Source organism: Babylonia areolata, chromosome 21, assembly GCF_041734735.1.
Source record: "Babylonia areolata isolate BAREFJ2019XMU chromosome 21, ASM4173473v1, whole genome shotgun sequence".
NCBI lineage: Eukaryota > Metazoa > Mollusca > Gastropoda > Neogastropoda > Buccinidae > Babylonia > Babylonia areolata.
This window is the reverse complement of record NC_134896.1, coordinates 23,710,275-23,730,284: the sequence shown is the minus strand read 5'-3', so window position 1 is coordinate 23,730,284 and position 20,010 is coordinate 23,710,275. Positions and strand designations below refer to the sequence as shown.

General features: G+C 38.1%; 1 protein-coding gene across 2 annotated transcripts in view; it reads right to left on the bottom strand.

The window, feature by feature from the left end:
- Positions 1–16,363, bottom strand: part of LOC143296311 (spastin-like) — a 29,489-nt gene extending 13,126 nt beyond the window's left edge. Inside the window, exons 1-11 of one of the 2 annotated variants that reach the window (XM_076608169.1) lie at positions 15,939–16,363; positions 13,974–14,057; positions 13,165–13,248; positions 11,091–11,246; positions 8,889–9,055; positions 6,250–6,373; positions 5,787–5,851; positions 4,821–4,895; positions 3,638–3,709; positions 2,760–2,835; positions 913–1,004 (exon numbers count right to left, since the gene is read on the bottom strand). In XM_076608169.1, coding sequence (XP_076464284.1) covers positions 913–1,004; positions 2,760–2,835; positions 3,638–3,709; positions 4,821–4,895; positions 5,787–5,851; positions 6,250–6,373; positions 8,889–9,055; positions 11,091–11,246; positions 13,165–13,248; positions 13,974–14,057; positions 15,939–16,077 — 1,134 coding nt within the window. In that variant the 5' untranslated portion in view covers positions 16,078–16,363. The remainder of the gene's footprint in view (positions 1–912; positions 1,005–2,759; positions 2,836–3,637; positions 3,710–4,820; positions 4,896–5,786; positions 5,852–6,249; positions 6,374–8,888; positions 9,056–11,090; positions 11,247–13,164; positions 13,249–13,973; positions 14,058–15,938) is intronic. The other variant, XM_076608170.1, reaches the window with a different exon arrangement.
- Positions 16,364–20,010: the final 3,647 nt, after the last annotated feature.

Here is a 20,010-nt window from a genome sequence, read left to right as displayed (position 1 = left end):
GGCGGACGCGTTACCTCTAGGCCATCACTCCAGTTCTGCTGTGGCACCTTCATAATCAACTGTGTCTTGTTGTGAATGACCACACACCTTTGGAGTGGTGTGATGTTACAGTGGTGAATGTTTAACACATGTATTTCCAACCAAGGCCTCACCGCTCTGCTAAAGATAACAAAATCCAACTTCAGTTGGACCTTTATCCTGGAAGAACTGTCAGAGTGTGCGTGTGTGTGTGTGTGTGTGTGTGTGTGTGTGTGTGTGTGGTATGTGGTTCTGTATTTCATATCTGACATGTATATGAAAACATGCCTTGTTACTGAAATGTGCTATGGGATGCTATAAAGCACAATGTAAATATACCAACTGCTACCCATCAAGGTAATTTGAGTTCTTTCAAGTTCCACACAATTTGGAACTGAGCTTCTATGGGCCAATTTGTAAATGTGGCTGAAGCAGTTGGGAACTAAAGTAAAAACTATGAGGTCATTTCTCCTTTATTCAAATTCTGCTGAAAAATTCATTATTTTATGTGCACTGAAATTTCTTTCAATAATTAAATCATTCACTTCACTGTCTAAAACACATTGTGTACTGAACTTTTCCTTCAGTCTCGTCATTAAAGATAAATGTTTAAAAAAAAAAAGAGTTTTCACTATCTTTTTCTTTTAACATTTAAACACCAAGTTGTTTTCAACCAAGTCTTGTGAAACAAAAACTGATGTCTTAAATCTTTTTTTAACATTATGTGACAAATTTACTATTTTTCTCATACTGAAATCTTTTATCTTTTCCATCTGCGAAAGAAAAAATCCTTTTGTTTGGAGTCAGTAGTGAAACCTTTCCTCATGTTCTTTTTCACTCAGAACAATACCCCCCCCCCAGCCCCTGCCTCACACACACACAATGTCAACTTACACCATCAAACTGTACAAGAAACTCGGTCTTTAGTCGACGACTGGCCTCATTCTCCCCCTCTCGTCTCTCACATAATAATGAGTCGATCTCATCTGTAAGATAAGACAATGCAGAGAATAAGACAGGGCACAATTACAATTTGGTAACTGACTTAAATGAGCTGATCTCATCTGTAAAATATGAACATGCAGACAATTTAAAACCAAACAAAACAAAACGAGCAGAGAATAAGACATAACCAAACATATACTGCAACAGGTAGGTGACGCATGGCAGTATGTCAGTCATATATGTAAACTATAAAGATGCAGAGAATAAGACATGACACATACACACAATGTGTAAACTAGCTGATACATGATAACGAGTCAACTGATATCAGTAAAAGACAAAGATGCAGGGAATATGACATGACATGTATTATGCAGCAACTAGCTGACACATGATAATGAGTCAACTGATATCAGTAAAATACAAAGATGCAGGGAATATGACATGACACATGTATTATGCAGCAACTAGCTGACACATGATAATGAGTCAACTGATATCAGTAATATATAAAGATGCAGAGAATATGACAAGACACATGCATAAAGCAGCAACTAACTTATACATGATAATGAGTCAATCAATGTCAGAAAAAATAACAAAAAAATGTAGGAAGTATGACATAACACAAATGTAATGTGATGGTTTGCTGACAGTGTAACAGGGAGGTGACCAATGAGAAAAGTTCTACCTGTAAACAAGAGGCCTATTCTCATGTGCCTATTCATAAGGTGAGTATAATATGATCTGTTTTTTTTAAGCTGAAGTGCCAAGAAATTGATTCCCTTGTCTTGCTGAAATACACAGACAACACACACACACACACAAACACATACACACACACACACACACTCTTCCAGAAGTGAAGGATAAGTACCACCAATTGAGGGAACAATATGAATCCTGCAAACACAACTGCATGGTAACAAAAATCAGATCTAGATACTCAAAATAGCAACACACATTCAAGAATAAACAGAACAACAGTTGCTGAGAACTATAAAAGTGTTAAAAAAAATGAATCAAAAGTATACAGATATTGCATAACAAAATATGAACTGTTAAATAAAAAGAAAACCAACCCATAAAGTAACAGACAGATAACAGAAATGAATTATTTTGAATAATACAAATGAATAAGGTAAGATAAGATAAGATAAGAATAACTTTATTATCTCCAACTGGAGAAATTTGGTCAGGTGCATTATCACAACATAGACAAGTAAACAACATGGGGACCATAACTGTAAAAGTCAACAACAGCTTTTACGAATATTACGAAGATACAAATGTAAAAAATATCACATACACCGTTTCATACATACATCCACACACTGCAGGTAATAACTAGTATTCTTAATGTAAAAACAGAAAGAATTAAGAAACATTATTTGAATATAATTATAAACATAGCCTACTATACTGCACATTGATTATAATAGACAGATAAGATAAGAATAAAGATAAATTGCGGAAAACCGCAACCAGATAATCAGCACACACCCGCACCTCCCCCCACACCCCCCCCACATGCGGATTACTTGATTAAACAAGAGTAATAAACATATGTTCTCAAATAAAAGCATTTCACATATTCGCTTTTAAAAACATTGCAATTAATTATTACATTGTAATTATTAAACAGAAATATATTTAGAATATGGACGTTAGCATTAGACATATTCCATTGTACATTCATCCTGCATATTGCACATTATTCCTCCTACATATTGCACATTCATTATAAGCAATTGACATTCATTATAACCAATTGAACCAATAAACGCTTCACTGACCAATAAACACAATAGCAGGCTGAAGTTGCTGGGCAGCTGTAAAAAGGGTCCGCACCAACTTCTCTCCCTCACCCACCTGGTCAAGTGTTTAAAAGCAGACACAACATTTCAATCAGTTATTTCATCTATTCACTTTTCCCCCCTTGCAATGAAGATTCTGTTCTTTCAAAAGTTTACAATATGTTTCTTTATCCAGCACAATGAAAGACTATATTCTACTAAACATTTAAAGCATCGCTCAATCAATGAATATAAATGCATCTTTCCTGACATACAAAAGCAAGACTTTCAAAATACCTTTCCCTACATTGTACAAAAGCAGAAACATTGTACAAAAAAGACAAGGGTTTTTTCACTGCAGCATCCTAATCAGTTACACCTAAGCATGGCAACACAGGCATAGAACAACAACAAAATTGCTACTACAAAAGGAGTTCTGTTTTCTACAAATGACCGAAAAATGTGATTATCTTGTATTTTCATAGAGAAATAATTACGTATTTAGTTGCATCTTAGAACAAAAAAAAGTAAACTGGGAAAACAAACAAAAAATCCAAACAAAGAACTGAAAAAACCATGACAAAAAAATAAAGAAGAAAAAGCGATTTTATGAAGCGAAAGAATTGCCTAAACCTGTTAAAATATCTTATCTTAAACATTTCTTTCCCAAAGAAAATATCAAACAAAGTACGTATATATTTTTTTTAAAATCAACAACAAAATCAAATACAATTTAAAAAAAAAAAGAACCTGTGCTTCATATTCATTTCACTGCAAGGAATTTCAAGACCTGGTGACACCAATCTCTACTAGCCATAAGAACTGGCAAAAGAAACCAAACAACACTCCCGCAGATGCTGGCTGTTAAGTCAACTGACCCATTTGGATGTCAGACTGGAAGCGCTGATGTTGAAGAATACTGATTTGGATTCATTGGCCACTGCCTTTGCCTGCACACAGACCATAACAACAATAACAATAATAAGGCAGACTGACAATGACATTTCCCAGGTAGGGAGCTCAGGGCGTTTACGTTAAAACGTTATTAACAGATAAACATACATGCATCAAGCATGCCATACATGAACAAGCGAGAGCATGCACAAACACTCAAACAAACACACGTGCACACACACACACACACACATACGATGAGCATAAGCCTAAGAAGAACATTAGTAAGAATGGAAGAGATGTGTTTTGAGGACTTTTCAAATTGAACTGGGGTATCTGACAGGCACAAAAGCCAAGTGGTTAAAGCATTCGGCTTTCAATCTGAGGGTCCCTGGTTCGAATCTTGGTAACGGCACCTGGTGGGTAGAGGGTGGAGATTTTTCCGATCTCCCAGTTCAACTGATGTGCAGACCTGCTTGTGCCTGAGCCCCCTTCATGTGCATACACAAGCAGAAGATCAAATACGCATGTTAAAGATCCTGTAATCCATGTCAGCATTCAGTGGGTTATGGAAACAAGAACATACCCAGCATGCACACCTCAAAAAACTGAGTATGGCTGCCTACATGGCGGGGTAAAAACGGTCATACACGTAAAAGCCCACACATGTAGATACGAGTGAACGTGGGAGTTGCAGCCCACGAAGAAGAAAAAGAAGAAGAAGAAGAAGAAGAAATGGGGAATCCATGTGACAGACTGAAAAGGGTAGTTTGTTCCACACTAATGGGCCAAGACAGGAAAAAAAAAGAGCGCTGGCAAGTTCTACAGACAAGGTGGGAAAGAAAAAAAGATTTATCATTCTCAAAATCATTAAAATTTGGTCCAAATAAGGTTGAAGGATGGTGTACACTGGAGCACACTGCTACATTTATAGAGCAGCTGGCGCTTTGCGATGATTAGTTTTCTCAGTTATGTTTGACAAATAAGTCTATATAAATTTCAGATGAAATCATTCTTAACATATAGAATGTAACATGCCTAATGTAATGATATTCCTTGTTTTTACTCTTGCATCAATTTTGTATAGATACACACTTAGAAGTTGTGTGCATGCATTTCTTTTAAAGAAACAGAAAAGAAAAAGAGAAGGGAAAAAAATCCATTTACCAGCATAGTCTTCCCATTTCCTGGAGGTCCGAACAGCAGCAACCCTCGAGCTGGACTTCGCAATCCTGTGAACAGCTACAACAGATAATTTTAAAAACTGAATGAGAAAATCAGTTATTCAAATGACAACTGAACCAACAGAATAACTGTAGCATACAAGTGCAACCAACTGAAATGCAAACCAATGGAAAGACATTTGTGCAAAAGACAAGGCACTGATACAATTTTCACTAAAGAGACTATGGAAATTTGACCACTACACTCTATATTCCATATGAAACTGAAGAAGAAAACAATGACCTAACATATTCAAATAAATGTAATAGTAATACACGGTAGAACAACATTAATAAAGTCAATAACACAGTAAGTCACACACACACACACTCATGCTAATGAGCATGCGCTACCTCACAATTTCCTGTCCTTTTTCAGTTTTTGATCAATTAAACCATAGTGGCCAAGACCACAAAGTGAACATCTGATAAGTAATGAATGATATTAATGTAATGAATATGCACATGATACAGTCAGCATACAAACCATTGTTACTGAAAGACACAATGAACATGTGTGGGTAGAAAAACAAACAAACAAACAAAACACACACACACACAAGAAAACAAACAACAACAAAAAAATTCAAAGCCACCATTATGTTGTCAAGAGTGAGCACTTTGCCGACCACAAAGTATGGGATAAAGTACTTCTTTAGTACTTCATAACAGTATCTTATGCTCACTGCCTCATTCCAATGGCCAATGACCATGAAGGACGAATAGAGAAAATCAAGTGAAAATAACTTCAGGTTGTAAACTAAAACTCACTTTGATAAGAAGCTCGTAACATTTCTAACTGTAGGCTCATCATCAGGGACAGTGTTAAATGGAAATGACAGTGGCGGTAAAGGCAAGAAATGGACATGAAAAACTGAATTTGTTTTTCATCCAGGACATAACAGCTTACCTCAGGTCGTAGAGATGGAAGAATGACAATTTCTTGTAATGCTTGTTTGGCCATTCCCTGTCCAGCTAAAAAAGAAAAAAGAAAAAAAAGAAAGACACCAAATAATTCAAAAACAGCAAAAAGAGATTGAATACCAAACCGATAGGCCTAGTTTGCATCAGTTTGACATGGTACAGTATATGACACCAAATAATCATTGCTGGAAAAGAAAGTCTTTCATATTTTTGACAGATGCTGGCCCAGGTATACATAAATACAGAAATGCGTACACAAAGCACAGTATCAACACACAGAGTAGAAAATTTACACAGATATGTGCACAGAGCATGCAGTGTACACACACACACACACACACACACACAATATGTCTGATGTAAACCTCTAACATGTCTGAAAACTTGAAAGCCACATTTCATATTCATCAAGACTACGCATCCCATTAAGACTGATTATTTCTACCCACCAATGTCTTTAAAGTCTACTTTGGGTCCACAGTCTATGATCTCTCCAAGGATGAGGTCTGCCAGCTTCTTGTCAACATTGTTCAGCTTGATGTTGGACAAAGTGTGTTGTGCACCTTTCACGGCCTGCAAAAAATAAACTGAATTACAACAGAATATTAGGCCACTGACAATAAAGTGAGGATTAAAAATTTATTTTTTTTAAGAAGGGAGTTAACCCTGTGATTTCCCCAAGGCGGAAATTTTGGTCCCCTTCCAGTGTGCAAAAATGTGCTCCAGGACATAAATTTCCGTCCCATTCTGGTGTGCAAAAAAAGTGCTCCAAGATGGAAATTTGGTCTCCTTTCGTTCTGCAAAAATGTGCTCCAGGACATAAATTTCTGGTGTGCAAAAAAAGTGCTCCAGGATGGAAATTTGGTCCCCTTCACGTGTGCATAAAAGCGCTCCAGGACAGAAATTTCCGTCCCCTTCTGGTGTGCAAAAAAGTGTTCCAGGATGGAAATTTCGTCCTTCTGGTGTGCAAAAAAAATTGCTCCAGGATGGAAATTTGGTCCCCTTTTGGTGTGCAAAAATGTGCTCCAGGACAGAAATTTCCGTCTCCTTCTGGTGTGCAAAAAAAGTGCTCCAGGACAGAAATTTCCGTCTCCTTCTGGTGTGCAAAAATAGTGCTCCAGGACAGAAATTTCCGTCTCCTTCTGGTGTGCAAAAAAAATTGCTCCAGGATGGAAATTTGGTCCCCTTCACGTGTGCATAAAAGCGCTCCAGGACAGAAATTTCCGTCCCCTTCTGGTGTGCAAAAAAGTGTTCCAGGATGGAAATTTCGTCCCTCTGGTGTGTAAAAAAAAGTGCTCCAGGATGGAAATTTGGTCCCCTTTTGGTGTGCAAAAATGTGCTCCACGACAGAAATTTCCATCTCCTTCCGGTGTGCAAAAAAGTGCCCGAGAATGGAGATTTCCATCCCCTTCTGGTGTGCAAAAAAAAAAAAGGTGCTCCAGGATGGAAATCTGGTCCCTTTTTGGTGTGCAAAAATGTGCTCCAGGACAGAAATTTCCATCCCCTTCTGGTGTGCAAAAAAGTGTTCCAGGATGGAAATTTCGTCCTTCCGTTGTGCAAAAAAAGTGCCTGAGGATAGAGATTTCTGTCCCATTCTGGTGTGTAAAAAAAGTGCTCCATGATGGAAATTTCTGTGCATGTGATTATAGGAATTTCCCCATGACAAAATCATTAAATTCAGATGAATCTGTTTTAAATGTATAGTGTATTCATTTTCCTAACAGAAAAGTATTGGCTATGTAAACTTTCTCTTAGCAGTTTGCATGCTAGAATTTCATTTATCATTATCCTCCGTAACCAAAAGATCCCTCGGTAAAAAAATTGTCAATGAACATAAAATAGACTTGGCACTGAAAGGGTTAAAGGGACAAGGTATACTGGTGTTCATGAAAGAAAAAAAAAAGGGTGGAACAAGGAAGGGAGAAGGAAGTGCTGAAAAGGGAGGAGCAGCAACACTAGTCCTTTGGCATACTCCAACCAAGGACTTAGCATTATTATGAAAGCTTACATGCATGTTTGAGGGGACACAACTGTGCACATTTGCATGCACACATAAACTCTCTCTGCCTAACATTCTGAATCGGGAATCAGAGATTTAGATGTTTTCTGAACTGATAGTGTGGCACCACAATAATGTTGTAAGCTAACAACAGCGTCACTGACCCGTCCACTGTTGAAAACAACCAATCAAAGCATGTTTCTTTGCTACCTATCTGAAGGAAGGCCAATTTCTGGCAAAACCGCTTATGTTTTATTGACATCCATGACAACGTTTCACATGATTACCTTATTGCAAAGTCTAGAGGTTTTATACTTTGTCAACAACTTAATCCAGGTGTTGTTGGTAAATTTTTGGCAAGTTTCTTTACATAACTGAGTTACGTGAATTTGTTAAATGCTTCTTACTAACCCATACCCAAATGGGCCATCTTGTGAAAAGTATGGGAGAAATCTAGCTGTACCAAGTAAGATAAAACAACATCAAACCAACCTTCTGAAAGACATATACAAGCCCACATATCAAAAAGCATATATACACTAACTAGTTGTACCAAGTGAGATAAAACAAAGACAAATACATGTCTAGCTAACTGTCTTACTGTAACAACTGAGATAATAAAAAGAAAAAAAGAAAAAAAGATACATGTCCAACTAACTGACAAACTGTACCATTTGACTTATTTTGAGATATAAAAAACAGACACATGCGTGCCCACTAACTAGCTGTACAAAGTGAGATAAGATAAAAAAGATACACATATAGTTATAACTGTACGATTAAAAGCATACACACCAACTCTTTCTCTCTCACACAAACATACAGCGATATATAAAACAGACACACATCCACATACACACACAGACGTATGTAAACACAAACACAAATACTCATGCCCTAGTGTATGTTCTCTTTTTCCTTTACCTGGCTTTTCCCTCCACTTTCTTTTTTCCATTCATCAACAATTCAACCACACTAGCGTATCTCACACTGTCTTTGTTAATCTTCCATATACTGTCCAATGTACATGCATTCACACTCAGATATCTTTGAGAGAAGAGACACACACACGCAAATACAAACTCTCACCTCGGGCTGTGAAGAGCTCCTATTGTGTGGAGGCTGTCGAGGAGTGTATCGTGGAGGGGCCATCGCTGACGGTCCCTTTCTCTCTCCGTTGGTGGTGGTGCGGTTTGGGACCTTGTCTCTAGATCCTGTGACTCCTTGCTGACTGCCTTTTGCTGATTTGTTTGAAGCTGCATATAATAATAATAATGGTATTTATATAGTGCTGAATCTTGTGCAGAGACAAATCAAAGCGCTTTTGCACCAGTCATTCACACGCATGCATAATTCTAAAACTGTAGAAACTAAAGACAAGGAAGGGCAGGCAAGGGAGGCTATTTTGGGAAGAGGTGGGTTTTAAGGCCAGACTTGAAAGAGCTGAGTGTGGAGACTTGACGAAGCGAAAGAGGAAGTTCATTCCAATCGCAAGGTCCAGAGACAGAGAAAGAACGGCGGCCAACAGTCGACTGTTTGAATCTGGGTATGCGTAAACATAGTGGATCTGAAGCCGATCGTAGTGAGCAAGATGGAGTGTAGAGGTGAAGGCAGCCGTAGAGATAGGAAGGGGCAGTTTTGTGAATGCATCTATAACATAGAGTGCTGATCTTGTACTTTATTCAGTGTGAGACAAGGAGCCAGTGGAGATGTTGCAAAAGAGGAGTGATGTGCTCAGATCTTTTCTTTCTGAGGACAAGTCGGGTAGCAAAGTTTTGTATGCGCTGAAGGGACCAAAAAATAAACAAACAAAAAGCAAAAACAAAATTCAATCAGACATGAGATCCTTTCTGCATCCTCCAAATAGTCTCAGTAGAAATAAACAACCGAAAAAACAAAACAAAACATGTGGTAGTGTTGTCTTTTCTATGGCGGATGCTTGCATAATCTGATTCTGTGACAAAGCAGTTACTGTCATCAGTAGACCAAACAGTACGGTGAAATAGTTAGTGTCATAGACTGACTGACAGGAGGTATGTGGGATCAAACACCATCCCACATCTATTTGTTTTGGAGTCTCTAATGGAAAGACTCAGCTCACACAGTGGAATGTCATCCACTTCACAGATGTGTTTTGGGAAGTGTCACTCAAATTTCCTGACCAACAACACTGCTGGTGTCTCTATCTTTGGGGCTTCCTTGATGCCTGAATATATAACAGGAAGTCCAGAGAGTAACTTTGATATGTTGTCCATAATTATAATCTAAATGGAAAAATCAATTGTCACAAATTTTAAGCTGCATTAAAAAAACAACCCCAACAACAAAAAACATTAAAAACAACAAAAAACAAAAGAAACACCAAAGAACCCCTGTCATTGTGTGACTTCCAGACACTTTGGAACTTATTCTGAACTTGCTTACTTTCAAACAAATTTTGATATGTCTGGTTGTTCTTATGATCTGAAAAAAAAAAAAAAAAATCTTGAAGAATAAAATCATATTTATCAAAATTGTCATAATGATGTCAATTTCAAGAAGAGGAAGAAAAAAAAATCTGCAGTGGTAATAAACACCATCAACCCCATCTGGGGAAATTTATTCCCAGCCAGCTCAATTAGGAATGCAACTAAAAAAAAAAAAAAAAAAAAAAAAAAAGAAGGAAAAAAAGCTCCAAATAACACAAAAAATAAAAGCAGGTTTCGCAAAGTCTGCCAGCGTCTTCCTGTTTTTCTTCTTCTTCTGTCAAAAAGGAAATTTACTATCTAAAATTACGTTTAAATAACATACTTACAGTGACCCAACTAGTGCAGACTCCGGCAGGGGTCTGACATTCCTGTCCTGTGCAAACTACTATCCGCCTATGTGGAGAAAACGAAAGCAACTACGGCCGATAACCTCCCGGAAGTAGGTAACCTCCCCTTTTTCCTGCTGGCTTGCACCCTCTTTTTCTGGCAGCCATCAAAAAAGCAAGATTTGAACAAAGACATGAAATGACTGAACTTTAGAATTTGACACAATACCGGCAAATGAATACCGGAAATGTCTCTTGAGCTGACTCCTCTACGAAAATATGACATGATTATTTGACTTGATTGACACAAGATTATGTCCACACATACATACACACACAGATTAATCAAGAGAAGTGACTAAATAAGGAAACAACAACAATGATCAGCAACTTAGACATTTCTTTTCAAAGCCGAGAGCTTCAAGACTTGTTTCCACAGTGACAGAGGAAACTGAAGGACTGCGATCAAACGAAATTATCAAAGGTTGAGCAAACACCTGCTGGTTTGGGGCATGGGGACACCAAGCGTTTGGGAACAGAAACAAGCCTGCCAGGTTTTTCGCTGCAGCCGTCTTGACCCGACAGTTTCTTCCCTTCTTTTCCGCTGTCTGATGATTTCTTATCATTGAGGGACAGCTCCCGTAATAACGTTTCTGCAACATAATTCACAAATAGTTGGTTTCAAATGTCTTTTTTTTTTTTTTTTTTTTTTTTTTGCTGACCCATCATCTGCACCATTTCAGCAGCTTTACTCCCATGCCACTCATTCCCAGTCCCCAAGATACACAGCCACACCCGGGTTCATCTGGTTTCAAATAAATCTATCTTCTGTTGCTTTTAGCCAGTAATCGGGATTGAAAAACTAAATATTGGTCCCACAGAACCTGATGAAAACACATTTAAACAAGAGAGGCAAGGCCTTCAAGACTCACTTGTGATAAATTACGTCCCCTAGCATTAATTACAGAGTAATTTCCCTTTTTTACTATCTGCACCAAAAGGTTTGCAAAATAAATAAAAATTCCATGCTTAGCAAAAGAAGTTCCTGTTTGAACAAAAAATGATAATAATAACTCCTCTTATTGTTGTGTCAGAATAAGAGGTCAAAGTGCCAAGTTTAGAGAATACAAAAATTATAAATATAACAGTAAATGCAGTTTGCATATAATTAGGCTTCTTTTTTTGTTATTTTTTTGTGCCCATCCCAGAGGTGCAATATTGTTTTAAACAAGATGACTGGAAAGAACTGAATTTTTCCTATTTTTATGCCAAGTTTGGGGTCAACTGACAAAGTATTTGCAGAGAAAATGTCAATGTTAAAGTTTACCACGGACACACAGACACACACACACACACACAGACAACCGAACACCGGGTTTAAACATAGACTCACTTTGTTTACACAAGTGAGTCAAAAAGGCAAATCCAAAGGAACACCTAGAACAGAAAATCAGGAACAAGTAGAGACACAATCATGCACATAAACCCAGGACATGCATCTGACATTGATGAATCTGCCAATTTTTTCTCGAGAGGCTTAAAAGAAAACTAACCTGAAGTGAACATAAATGTAATCATGAATAATACACAAAATTAGAAATAATAACAGATGGTTTTAAAACTGCCCACTGAACAGCAGGTATGTTTGTATATTTTGTTTATGACTGGTATAATTTTATACTTGGGGTGGAGGGGGACGGGGGGGGGGGTGCCTGGGGTATGAGGGAAGGATGTCAAAATCATTCAATCTTAAGTAAAATCCAGACTTTAGTATCTACCTTATATTCAAGTGATGAATCTTTCTCCATTACATTTCAGCTGTTAGAACCCATTAATCATCTTATGAATGATGAAAAGACTGAACAAGGTTAATTATTGAAATGAAGATATAATCACTAATATTTTACGTATACTGATATATATGTTTGTGATAATATATAGTGAACTTCACAAGACGTTGACAAAGAGCATTACTCAATGGATGAACAAATAATTTAAATCGACCTTTATTTATAGTTCCTTTAAAAAACCCTCCTTATTTCATGCTGATTGATTAGCTTTACTTTAGTTTACATACATAATGGGTTCTGATATGCAAACACTCAACAGGATGAACAGCTTTGGTAATACCACTGAATTGGTATGGATGATGCATTGACTGGACAGCTAAAGAACAAAAAAAAACAAAAAAACACAACAACGGCAACAACAACAACAAAAACGAAAAAAAAACACCCCACTCTCCTCCACAAAAAAACAAACAAAAAAAACCAACCAAACAAAAAACAAGACAAAACAAAAATATACAATGACAAAAGAAAACAAAAAACAAAGTTATCAATGTCAACTTAACAAGTACAATTTACATACCTATCAATATCTTCTGCATTCAACATGCATGCACTTTCTGATAAAAAAAATATCTATAAATGAAAATTAATCACAAAAATAACAGATTTAAATTTGTGAAACATACATGTATGCACAATGTTTCCAAATAAGCCCCTATCAGAGGAGCAACTGAGGCAGTTTTCTCTAAGTTGAACAGTTTTAACAGTCCACACAACTTACCCAGGATTTGCAATCTGTCCTGTGCCATAACAAGATTTGTCATCATCTTGTCTCGTAAACGTCTAGCACGGTCCATAGTATCCCCTGGGGGAAAATAACATCAGTGAAATTTACATACTTCTTCACAAGAAAAAGTTTTGATGCTGAAAAACAGGTACATGGTCTTTCAGATAGATATGATGTTAGTAAAATCATAACCAGTTTTGCTAAACAAGACTTAAAACTGAAGAGAGTCATTATTTGTACAGTTTATTTCATTGTCTGTGAGTGTGACTGTGATATTTTAAATTTTGTTTCATACAGGCAGTTCCTTTCTATATATATATATATATATATATGTGTGTGTGTGTGTGTGTGTGTGTGTGTGTGTGTGTGTGTGTTCAAGTTCTTTCATGCATATGTGTGTGCGCGTGCGTGCATGTGTGTGTGAGTGAGAGAGACTCATAGAGAGACGATTTGTGGATATATATATATATATATATATATATATATATATATATATATATATACACAGATATATATATAGATATAGATATGTAGATATATATATGTGTTGATGTGCTTCATACGAAATTGGATGCTCAATAATTTCCCTCTTGTAATAGGTTATTGTGGATATATATATATATATATATATATATATATATATATATATGCATCTATAGATGAATTATTGATTTATTCAGTGCTGACAGATCAAAACAAGAGGATCAAATATTAAATAATATCTATTTGACTGATAGACTCACTGACAAAGAAAGACAAATCAAAAAGAAAGAAAAAATGAAAAATAACAATTGCAGACTAACCTTCTCCCACAACATTTACTGCAATGCCTTTCTCAAGCTCTTCGATTCCCTTTCTATACAAATTTACAGCGGCAGTTTTCTGTGCTGTAAAAAACAAACAAAAGGTAACATTATAAATGAGCTTGAATTAAAACACAACAACAACAAACAAAGCAAAATCAAATAAACAAAAATACATAACAAACCCAAAAACCCAAACACACACAGGAGAATATTGGAGCATATGAAATGGACACACCAAGATACATGTACATACATATGTATGTGTATGTCTCCATATATACACGTACAGAAGTGTGCACATGTACACACAATAATGACAATGGAAAATTTTATATAGTGCCTTCCATCGCTCAAGGTGCTTTACAATGAATAAGTGAATAACTGCAAGAAGTAATACCAAAGGAACCATAAAATGGTATTGTGTATAACACAAAAGGAAATAACAAGTAATAGTATATAACACACAAGACACACACACACATGCACAGGCACGCACAGATGCACACACACACATGCAGACACACACACACCCACAAACATGTGTGCGCACACACACATGCACACACAAACAAGCATGCACACACACACACACACACACACACACACACACACACACACAGAGGCGACCACACTCACACTCCCCCTTATCCTCCTCGTGCACATACATCACAATCAAGTAAATCAATCTGCATCGAAACAGCATATTCATAGGTGGTAGGGAAGGGATATGTTAATCACAGTAATGTGTAAAAAGATATATTTTCAGGCCTAACCTGAAAGACTATAGGGACTGACTGTGATGGACAGAGTATGGTATAGAGTTACAGAGCTTAGCTGCTGAGAAAGAAAAAGACAAAACTTGCAAGCCAAGCTGTTTGCGTGTGAATGTAGGAAGCTGAAAGAGCCTGTTGTCAGCAGAGAATCTAATGGCCTTGGAGGGAATGTGTATAGAGAAGTTCAGATAGATACTGAAGAGCAGAGCCTGTGATAACTTTGAAGCAGAGACAGGAGCACTTGTTGTTTTTTTTCAACTAGAAGCAAGTGCACACCATAGACACTTATAATACACATGTATACATCACCACATGTGCCCATCCACATATAATTCAATACAATTATAATATTTGGTAAAAAATATATCTAATTACACTGAACAAATAATCATTACTTGACTGGTTTCATTACGACTAAAAAGGTGCAAACTGCAATAACTAAATGGTTAAACTGTGAAAGATTTAATTTGTGGGTTCTGAATTCAATCCCTGCAGTGTGTAGTGGTTAACTGGTTGATGTTTTTTCAACCTCCCAGGCCAACATTCATGCAAACCTCTGGTACCTGAACCCATTTCTGACACACACTTGCAGGAGATCGGATATGCATATCAATAAAAACCCTGTAAAAGTGTAATCCATTGAATAGTTTGGTAAGCTATGAAAATACAGAAGTACACAGCAGGCACCAATCACTATAACAATAGTAAACAGGAAGTTAATGTTTTATGAAAAAATGGTCTTGTGATGGAATATACAGTGTTGTGTGGGCTGAGGGCTGATATTTTTCCTGTGAGTGATATAAATGCAGTGATAAGTAAAGCCCATACATGTGTGTATATATATATAGAGAGAGTATTATAGTACTGTATACACATGCAAATCCAGATTCCAGAAACATGCATTGCTAAATACACAATTCATTCAGAATTCAGTGGATTATGGAACCATGAAAATATCCAGCTTAAGAAAGGCTTGACATAATCATCTGCTGTTTGGTGGCATAACTGGATGAATTGCTTATGTCTTCTGTGTGGATGAACACAAACAGTGCTAGAGCGAAAGAGACAAGACAAGACAAGACAAAATCTTTATTAACGAGGGTAATAGATAAGCAAGTAACATGCTTTTTTACATCCAGCCCTCGCCCTAAAGAGGGAATAAAGCTAAAAAAGCGAAAGAGAGAGAAACCTGTGTCTTCTTGTCCCTCCTCGTCGATTTTTAAAGCTTTTGAAATGTGTTCAAACGCTTTCCTGTGATACTGCTTCTGGACAGAAAGTGCAGATTCTCCCGGCCCAGTTTTGTCGTGACCTCTCCCGTTTGATGCCATGGATTGGGTGTCAAGACACACGAAAAATGTTCCAATTTCCGAAGGAATGTCGACTGACTCAAAACTCGTCTGCTACCAGTTCTTCAACTTTCTGGCAAGTTGTCTGTGTCAACTTGGATGATTGTAGCGTTTCGTTTGATTAGACCATCACTCTCGTCAACAGTATGCTTGTCACGAACTCTGTTAATAATAACGAGTGCGTCTCTATGATCAGCTTACAAGCTTTGATCCAAGTTTTAAAGTTTTGTGCCGAAGCAACATTCGTATTTCTCTGTTTTGGTTTACAATGGATGTCGGGATAACCGGAAGCACTACGATGACGTCATGTCAGACATCATGTGTAGTTTTAGTTTCAGTTTGTTGACGAGGCTTTTCGGTCTCGACTAAGAGAAGGCCAACATCATACACACTGTGGCATAGCATCGACGAAGTGGGAAGTTCACCATTGAAAACTTAAAAAGAAACAAATTCAGCTGTAAATTAGGTGACTAGCCTGTCAGGAGCTGTTCAGGCATGACAAATCCCAAATGCCTGCAAACGTCTCAAAGCCGATTGGTTGCCGCAGGAACAGGCTGTGGAGAAAGAGAGACAACCGGAGACTTTTTATTTAACTTCTCCCACCAACCCAGCAGACATAACCTACAGTCTCAAACATGCTGTTCCATTCCCTGGTGATCTTTGTGAAAAACAAAATCAACAAACAAACAAACAAACAAACGAAAACCCAACTGTTTTCGAGGACACCACACGTACTGCCTGTACCCCATTCATGTTTACGTAGGGGTCAAGTTGTTCGTGGCTGTGGTCTGTTCCGTGAAGGGTGGTATGGTCGAGGCGTTGGGCCTCTTTCATGTGTACAGGCATGCAAAAGATCAAATACGCACATTAAAGATCATGTTATCCGCGTCAGTGTGTTCGGTGGGCTTTGAAAAATTAATACGAAAATACCCGGCACGCATTAACCACGACAGAAGCATCCGCAAGTTGGTGTTAGTCGTTTAATTGAAAGAAGAAGAACAGCGCACGTTGTTTCTCAGATGCGAACCACTGAGTTCAGTATTCAATTCAATTCAATTCAATTCAAAAACACTTTATTAATCCACATGGAAATTAACGTGTGCAATCACAGGCTCGTTGTAGACACCAACATAAAAATGAGCATATGTACCATACAACACACTAAAACAAGTCAGATAAAAACTCTCACTAGCTGACTAAAACAACCTCCCACCACCACACCCCCACACATACGCACACATTAAGACAATAAAGTATTGCACAACATTGTATACCGATAGAAAACATCCAGCAAATAAAATATAAATATTAACTCTCACCCTCACCCCCACCCACAAACATGTAAAGACAAGGTAGTGTACAACAATGTAAAAAACCCAAACAACAACAACAACAAATAGATCGTATATAAATGTCAAATGCACACACACACACACACACACACACACACACACACACAACACACACACACACACACACACACACACACACACACACACACACACACACACACGTTAAGATAATAACGTATTGCACAACAATGTAAACAAATGAAAACATCCAGCATATTAGAACATCCATCAAATAAATCGTATTTATTATAGTAAGGTTCTTGCAAACTGGCTCATGTTGTTCTTACTTTGCTGAGCTCTCCCTGTAGCTTATGGGTCTTAATCAGGATCGATTTTTTTCGGTTATGTCAGGCAAGTGTTATGGTATTTAGTAGCTGGGAAATATCATCATTCGACAACTGATCTGATGGACACATATTATGAGGCGCTGTTGCCGGTCGTTTCTTTGGGGTGTTAAAATGATTGTCTGGCTTTTGATAAATGGATTTTGCTGCTCTGCATCGGAATGTACACACAGACACACAGAGACACAGACACAGACAGACAGACAGACAGACAGACAGACAGACAGACACACACACACACACACACACACACACACACACACACACTGTAGTGATGTTCAATTCGAAGATTACCATAGCTTCAAAAATCAGATGGAAGATCGGTGGGTTTGGATCCAGGGGTGACTGATGAGGCCAATCCGGGCTCTGAAGGTTCGCCCACATGTAGGACATCAAGGGAGTGGGTGCTGTCGAGGCAGCGGATGATGCTCGGGTCTTTCTCCTAGCACGCTTTCGTTGCTCCTCGGTGATGTGCCTGTTTCAACTGCACGGGCTCCTGTGGTGATCTTGCTTCGCCAGACTGGACGGTCCAGAGCAAGCGTCTCCCACGTGTTGATGTCGACGCCCAGGTCTTTAAAGGACGCTTTGAGGGAGTCTTTGTAGCGTTTTTTCTGACCTCCAGCTGAGCGCTTGCCCTGACAGTTCTCCGAACAGCAGCTGCTTAGGCAGTCGATTTTCTGGCATTCTGACCATATATGTCCATTATGATTTCCTGAAAGTTTGATCAATTTGCCATCCAAATATACCTGTTTGCTGAAAATGAATTACGGTATAAATATATCACGGTAAGGTAAAAGCAACAACAACAACAACAACAACAACAACAAAAACACTGTCTTTGTATTGTCGCGAAAGCGTGTGATCAACAAAAATGGTATGTTGTTTTAGTGAAGTGTCAAATTTGACTAAAATTAGGTTTGTAGAGCTTCATATTATATCACCCAGCCTTCTGCTATTAATAATGACCTGCTAAAATGTACTCGAGCGTTACAGGCGTTCTAATACTGACCCAAAATCCACACTTTCAAGTATCGCGTTGCTGCAATTTACAACTTTTTATTCGGTAAAAAAAAAGAAAGCATCATCATTAATGGTTTATGCGTTTATACACCCCACTTACAGCAGTAAGGGGATTTTTCACGATATCTGCTATATATTTTGGTCAGTTTTTCTGTCCACGATTATCTGTCCATAACTACCTGTGTCAAATAACGTCAGTTAAGAAGCAAGACAATTGTTATCCAAAAAACCCCACCAAAAACAAAACAAAAAACACCACCAACTCCCTTCTTTGGCAGTTGCGAAAGGTGTGGCCAACATAAATACCAGACTATTCATAGTTCATTGCAAAACTAACTCTTATCATTTTCGAATTACAGAAAATATCACTGACTTGTTCATGTGCACTACCAAACTGTGGCGTTTTTCATTTCTTGCCACAAGAACCTCTTTCTTGTATTTCACATATATCAAAGTGGTATACTTTTGTGGTATACTTATGTATTTTTGTCTCCATTTGGGGGGGACTTCAAGATGCCAATTTGCGTCCTCGGAGAGTTCCTTTGTACTTGGTGAGTCTTTGAGACACTGTCCCAGATGAAGGATCTCCAGAGCTTCCAACACTGATGTATGCTATGATAGCATGGTCTTTGTGTTTCCTGGCCACAGAGGCTTCAGTGGAGCCCCTGGTGCGGTTGCCCAACTGAACGATGATGTCTCTAAAGCCTGTTCCTCTCATGAGTTTTCCCAGAGCACCAAGAGAACAAGTGAAGTGAAACGCACCAAAAACATGCTACTTTCTTCTGGTACTGGTACTGTTCATTTTGCCAAATGGCCATCAGTGCTTTCTTTGCAACTGCAAAGTCAAACGAGACAAAGGCATACTCCTGACCCAGTTGCCTTGCTGTGTTCAGTGACACCCACAGAACGTGTTGCACTGTCATACTGTTGGTGACAGGATGAAGAACAGGTTGCACACAGTAAACTGATGACTGCTCCTGGACATTGGCCAGATCCGTTCCAGTGACACCCAACCTGGCAGTCTGTAATGGGGTGCTCACAGAAGACGTGCATTTGGTCAGAATCTGCATGAATGCGCCAGTTGTAGTGAGTTGAATGGGGGGATGAGTGTCAGCTATTTTGAGTATGGGCTCCACCTTGTCGTTTGTGAAACATAGCTGGAGCACTGTGATATAATACTGAAGGCTAGGTGGGTACAG